This window comes from Alosa sapidissima, chromosome 4, assembly GCF_018492685.1.
Source record: "Alosa sapidissima isolate fAloSap1 chromosome 4, fAloSap1.pri, whole genome shotgun sequence".
Classification (NCBI taxonomy): domain Eukaryota; kingdom Metazoa; phylum Chordata; class Actinopteri; order Clupeiformes; family Clupeidae; genus Alosa; species Alosa sapidissima.
Genome location: NC_055960.1, coordinates 25,517,837 through 25,524,848, shown reverse-complemented (window position 1 = coordinate 25,524,848; position 7,012 = coordinate 25,517,837). Strand labels below are relative to the sequence as shown.

The window sequence follows — 7,012 nt, the reverse complement described above, 5'->3', positions numbered from 1 at the left end:
TTAAATGACTTATTCGTATAAACAGTTTAGTGTTTTAAAAAGTAATTGATATGCACTATTCACAACGATATTCACAAGAAAGATCATTTGGGAACACTTTCTTTTTTGCGCGATGCCTAAAAACGTTTGCGCACGCAGTGGAATGAGGTCCAGCCATGAAAATTGGTGTTTCAGGATTTGTGCAAAGTGTATGCAGAGGCATAGCCCACTCTTAAACTGTACAAAACAAATTGATCTGCACACTTCCTGACTACTTTATGGAAGAACTTCTGTATTATTTGTTTCAGTACATTAGCCTCAACCTAACTTCAGATAGATAGATAAATAGATAGCTAGATACTTCAATTGTGAATTATTTTGTCAGATATATCTTTAAGGTGAGAATATGAATGCATAGTCATCAGATGTGGTGTATTCTGTGTGAGGTGTCTGGGTGTTCTATGGGTTTTCGCACCTGACAGACAGAAATGCTTCAACCATCTTATGGGCATCTCCGGTAGACAATCCCGGACGTGAGTCTAGATCTCAAGGCCCGCGAGCCACAACTACAAAGGAAGGAGAGGCGATCTCTCCCACAAACCCCATGTCGTTTACAGCCCCAATTCACTGGCTGGAGGCTATAGACCCTTTTAGTGACCGTCACATAAAACCAGGAAGAGGGAGAAGGGAAGAAAAGGGACAGTGCCGCACACGAAAGGTGGCGGTGGTTCATTTACAATGCCATTTGCGGAGACTGCGAGGGTAATCTGGCGGAAATGGACGCCCTTGATGAAGGCAAACTGACGTAATCAAGGCAGTTTCTTGTTGCCGAGCCAGGAAGTCAACCCCAACAACATGAAACTACCTAAACCACGTATCAGCTGTTTGTAACGGGTAGTCCACCGAGGAGAGCATTCTTTCTGATGAGAGAAATAGCTCTCACAGCAAAGCGATATCAACTGCGTCGTACAATCGATACTCTACGCAACAGCAAAATAGAATAGGCTAATGTGCGAACACATCCTAAGCAAGTCTACATGGTTATTGAATGGGGTCCTACACAATATGTTCACAGCCACATGACAATCATTCACTACTGTATGTAGTACTCTTAGCCTTTGTGCAAGCACACAGACAAATCCATCTACAATGGCTGCACTGAGCACCATAGAAATAGGCTACGTTACTGTCAAACATAACATTAAACACACACAATGCAGTTTCCCAGCTAACTGCATACACACTGCCCTCACAATGCTTTGCAATCCACGCAATGTTACGGTTTTTTTCGCAAGACATAGCTGCCGTCAGTCACAGCACACATCATATTCCAAAGTCCATTGCTAGTTTTTAATTTAACTAGGACAGGGAAATAGCGACCATGCTTAGACTGCCTTCTCCGTAAAAAAGGAGAGTGTGTACCTGAAGCTATTCCGAAATTATACACAACATTATGGAAATGTATTCACCGCCAGCGAGGATGGTGCCAAACAAACACAGCCAAACGTGCTCGCATCCAAACCAAAGAAAAGTAGTGCCAGCATTTGGTCCTACCTTACTCGCCGTCCGTCTCCCTGGCGAGCGTTGACCGCGTTCCCGTGTTCCTCCTCCCGTCGCTTGTGTTCCATCGTATCCATTCCCTTAATGTCATATCCCCGTGGATTTTTGTTCCTCGTCTAAGGATGAACACCGTACTCTCAACAACCGGAGAGTCCATAGCTTTGTGTGCCGTAATACAGAGCGCCATCCCCAGCCTGTTCTCCGTGGCTAAGCCCGTCCTCCTCACCTTTAAAACGCATCTTTACTGCGGCGGCTGCACATTATATTTGCAGATCATAAAATCCTGCTCGGGCGCTCTACTCCGACCATACTGACATTACTATTTTATGACCTTGACTTATTGTGGTCACCTGGCTAATATTTAAATCAACGTTATGGTCGCTCATCCACTTCCATTGAAACTACCGGGATCTCTCTCTCTCTCTCCCTCACTTTCATTCCTTTCTTTCGACCATAAACGACACCGAGTAGAAGGACAGAAGGGAGAGATAATGCTCCAAAACGCGTTTTATTATTTTTTTCTTGTCAAACAGGCCCCTCATCGTTTCAAATATTTGAATCATGTAGGAGATGTGCCAAAGAAGTGCATGCATGCATTTCATTCAAAGTACACAGGGGGATACTCAAATTTCTATGCCAGATATGCAAGCAACAAAGACTAGATGAAACCATAACACCTAATCGTAAAACAGACACATATGAACATTAAGATTAAAATCGTGCAATGTATACTAGTCTCATTACATCTTAAACGACATGCCGACAAATATTTAATCATTCACGAGGCCCAGGTTTATCCAGAGCAAACAGGCCTGTCTGGTTTCACACACCACACATCAGGCAAATACAAAACGCATGATATTATGCACATATATGTATATTACAGGAAGCGCCATATTCTAGCTATGAAAAGAGGGAAAACTCAGTTGTAGACAATGTGGTAACTTTATTTCTCTTGGGTTACTGTGACGGTTTCTGTTTGCATAATTTCCTGCAGGAAGCTATGTGAACATATATAAATGCATAGGTGTGTTTGAGAGTGCTGCTCAGGTGTAGTCATAACCCGATGTTAGCTCTCGCACCCTGCTCTCCCGGTGGAATTTCTTCAGCTTCATACGTCGGTTCTGGAACCAAATCTTAACCTGCCGGTCGGAGAGTGAGATATTCTTGCTGATCTCCAGGCGGCGCTCACGAGTAAGATACATGTTGAAGAGAAACTCTTTTTCAAGCTCCAGTGTCTGATATTTGGTGTATGGACATCTCTTCTTTCGCCCACTTTTCGCTGTGAGCCAATTACTTGCGATCATCTCCGGTTTTGATTCATCTGTTAAAATGTAAAAGAAAAGAAAAAAACAAATACACTGAAACATAACCGTGTTTCTAGTTCCACAATAGCCTACATTCACCCCCCCCCCCCCCCCCCCCCCACACACACACACACACACCTTGCTGTCAACAGAGGCATATGATTTCCTTCCATATTTATCATAGGCTATCCGCTATCACAATGGACACTCTTTCGGGAAACTATTGTTCTATATATATATATAGCCTATATAAAAAAAATAGGTAGACGATCACAACCGGTGCTGTTAAAAATACTCTGGTATTTTGAGAGGCTTTAGCTTTTATGTTAATGAATGGACACAGGCTATATTCAATGAGAAGGGGTATTAAATGTCTGTAAATATTAGCCTACAGTGCAGTGGTCTTATGTGCAATGTCTGTGTGTCCCGTTGTGCGAGCCATAAACGCAAGCGAAAGAGATTCTTATCCAAACGTTATTGACTTCCGCCTGCATTACATGGCTCAGCAGGACGAATAATAAAACGAGTCATTCCATTCACAGGGAAGAGAGAAAAAACAGGAAACACTATTATTTGGACGGAACAAAGATGTTCAATGTCCCAAACCTAGATTCCGACTGTTTCACGTTGTGCTTACAGTGTATTGAACCATTAAAAAATAAGACAATTCACAATAGATTGTCTATCCAAGATTATGCCACTCAAAATGAGAAATAACAAACAAATAAAACGCATTATTATTTTCTGATACAACCCACACACGTTCTAAGAAAAAAATTATTATCCTTTAGCTTCATGTCTGTTGGCATTGGTCAAAGTCAATATTTCTTTTAGAAGCTACTCTTTGATGTCATTAATATTTCTAGAGCTGTAAATGGTCATGCATAAACTGTTGTAGTAGGCTAGGCCTATAACAATACAATAGTAGGCCTGTAATAACAACAATAACAAAAGCAATAGCAATAGCCTACTACTACTACTACTACTACTATTACTGCTACTACTACTACTACAATTAACCATTTTACCACTTATAATAATAATAATAATAATAATAATAATAATAATAATAATAATAATGTTTTTCAATTGCACTACCTTTTTTTATCAATTACAATTACAATTACTTATCATTGAACAGTGTGATCTGAAGTAAAAGGAGACAGTAGTAGACTACAAAACCTATTCACAGTTTTTCGCGACGTGCAAATAAAACGACATAGCCAAGGTCAAGCTCTCATATAGAAACATAACATTTTAACGAATACATGTTTAAATGAGCCTAGCCTTGGGAAGCCATAAGGCCACATAACTTTTGACATTTGTAACGCCGTGCTGCTTTAATATTGTGTCCGATCACAGTATTAAAACAACGGTCACTGTTATCATGGACAAGAAATCGCGAAGAAATTACACGTTTTAATTCTTCTAAAATGGCCAAAAGCAAAGTTGTTTTATTCAATCGTATACTTAAAGAGTAAAGATGGGGAAATTGACGTGACTGCTTTTACATTTTGAGGTAGACCTAACCCAAAATAAAGGTAAGCTGGAAGCATACCTGAAGCCCACACTATTCTTCATACCTGAAGCCCACACTATTTTTGCTATTTTTCGTAGTAGAAATTACCTTCTTATAAAACATTATAATGTGCAAAATATGTTGCAGGTATGTGTCATTTATCATTAACGAAAAGTGATAGTATCATTCTTTTTATTATTATTTCGGATTCTAGGAGTCCACTAAAATGGCTACTAGCTTACTTCGTAATATCAACATTTGTGTAACCTAATGTATCCGTGTAAATAAATGTCAGGTGTCATATCTCTACAAAATTGCATTTAATTATATCTCTAGGGCTGTAAACTGTTAAGGAGTCGAATATACTTGTTAGCTACTATATGGCCTCGTTATCATGCGCTTGAACGCAAAACACGGCACTGGTATGGAGCCATGGTAAGATGATACAAACATGGGAATCTTTATTAGTAGCCTGACTAGCTCATTTGCTTGTCGTGGCACACATACACCCATTAGACTACTCGTAAAACGGACGAAGTGAAAGAAAAAGGTTGTGTAGACATTTTCTGGCTATTTTTATGAAAGGCCAGTTTTGTTTTTGTCTCTGCATGTTATCGATCTCACCTTTAGAGTGACAAGGGTTCCACATACACACAAAACATTTTGAAGTAGTGCCTGATAGTGAAATAAACAAACTAGTCAGCTATATATTATATCTGACTATATATAGGGTATAGTCCTGGGTGTGCGTGTGTATGTTTGAAATATAAACGTAATTACTTAATCTGTTGCGTGTGTTTGTGTGTGTGTGTGTGTGTGTGTGTGTGTGTGTGTGTGTGTTTGGTATTATTTGAATTTCTTATTAGTTAAGACCTAAAAGAAAATACAGGAAACGAAATGGCACATACAGATTTGAGAAGGAAACGTAGTTGTGTGTCTACATTTGTGTGCATGCTGGCGTGTGTGTGTGTGTGTGTGCGTGTGTGTGTGTGCGTGCATGTTTTATGTTTAAGAAAGAGGGAGGGGTGCGAGTGTGTGTATTTACAAAAGAGTTGGGTAACTGTAAAGGGTAACAGGATCAGTGTGTACTGTTTGTGTGTGTGAGTCTGAGTGTTTATGTGCGTCTAATTCGTCCTAGTATGTCTGAGTGTGTGTCATGTTATTACCTTTCACCTCGCTGTCTGAATTATCTGTGTTACAGTCCGTCTTGAGAACATTCTCCTTCTCTGATAGTCTTTTAGGCGAGTCACTATCGCCGTTTTTAAATTCGTGTGAACTGGAGTTCAAACTGACTTTGCAGGTGTTGGTGATAGATTGCGCAGCCAGCGTCTCATGGTCAGGTACATGGACGGATGGAAACCCCGACTTTAACCCGCTGATTTGGAGTGTGTTTTCGCCCGCGTACTGAAGGCGCGAACTTGGCATGTCCTCTTCGGGATCTTGGAGTCGGTTGGAGCGACTGATGTCTGTCATCTGAGTGTACGTGCAGGATTCCACAGTCTCTTTACATCCGATACTGTCTGGACGGTAGTGGGGATTCATGGAGACTTCACCGCCCGATGACAAAGGACTTAGAAACGAAGGTCGGGCAACAGGCTGCTCGGATAGGCAACTTTTTTGATCTTCTCTTAAAGTGTCCATTGGCAATACATAGTGCTGATGGGGATATGCGCCCACCAGTGCGCTCTGGGAATGGTGACTCCGTTTAGCGAGAGACGCGATTCCATAATTTCTCACCAAGGAGCAGTCATACTCGGCGCTTTGCACGAACATTCCGGAACTGCCGAAATAGCTATCACCTCTGCAGGCGGCGGGTCCTTCTATGGGGGTGTTCATGCGGAGGGAAGCGCTGGCAGCGGACATGCCGTTCGGGCATTCCATTTTATCACCCTACAGCTCTTATTTTGATACAACGCCGCAGATGCTTCCAAGAGGATTATGATAGTTAGAGGGTGACATATTTGAGTTGGATGAAGGGAGGGGAACAATGAGAGAAGGGAGGAGGGAGGGGTAAGGAGCGGGACGTCAAAAAAACATCAGCGACATAATTATGAAGATATGGCCATGCCACGTGACTGTCAGACCAATAGGAGCTTGAAAGTGGCCTTGATGCGCCAGACGGAGGTGACGTCAAAGGGGTCAAGTTGTTGAGCGTTGTGATGTTGCGCGGAGCAAGGGTGCCATCTTCCAGGCCAAATGTAGTAACTGCATGCAGGCCAGAGAACAAAGAAATAGTCGATGGTGTTGTTCCAATTCAAGCTCAAGGAGGAATGGTAAATCTCAACAAACAAAACTACCTAAATTGAAATTAGGATAGAATATTTCACTCTGTTCTTGCAAGGCAGTCTGACATCTTCTCCTAATAGAAGAGCATGAGTTCATTATTTTTAGTTCATATTTGATATTCAAATGAAGAATGAGGTTAATTAGACCGATATCCTGGTGCAATGTACTCTTAGTCTTGCGAAGATGATGAAAACGACCTAGACCCATTCATTCGAGATTATGGTTTCAGTTTCGCAATATTCTGCAGTTTTGTAAGTTGCAACCAATTAAAATGTTATAATACAGTCTAATTTATACAACAGTTAGCAAATGAACTGTAAGCATCTTTGGATGTCGCAAAAATGCAACAAAGCTTACAATT

At 41.1% G+C, this 7,012-nt stretch overlaps 1 protein-coding gene across 1 annotated transcript; it reads right to left on the bottom strand.

The window, feature by feature from the left end:
• Window positions 1–2,028: 2,028 nt before the first annotated feature.
• Window positions 2,029–6,340, bottom strand: LOC121707742 (homeobox protein Hox-C10-like). The gene is made up of 2 exons (XM_042090524.1): window positions 5,532–6,340; window positions 2,029–2,863 (listed from the first exon to the last, which is right to left on the bottom strand). The coding sequence occupies exons 1-2, from the start codon at window positions 6,244–6,246 to the stop codon at window positions 2,586–2,588; spliced, it is 993 nt and encodes a 330-aa protein (XP_041946458.1). The 5' UTR covers window positions 6,247–6,340; the 3' UTR covers window positions 2,029–2,585.
• Between the last annotated feature and the right edge of the window lie 672 nt (window positions 6,341–7,012).

What these genes read in the sequence shown, in the direction of transcription:
- LOC121707742 (XM_042090524.1), bottom strand. Translation starts at nt 6,246, where the DNA reads ATGGAATGCCCGAACGGCATGTCCGCTGCCAGCGCTTCCCTCCGCATG. An exon ending in TTCAGACAGCGAGGTGAAAG is followed by an intron (nt 2,864 to 5,531) that starts GTAATAACATGA and finishes ACATTTTAACAG; the next exon opens with ATGAATCAAAACCGGAGATG.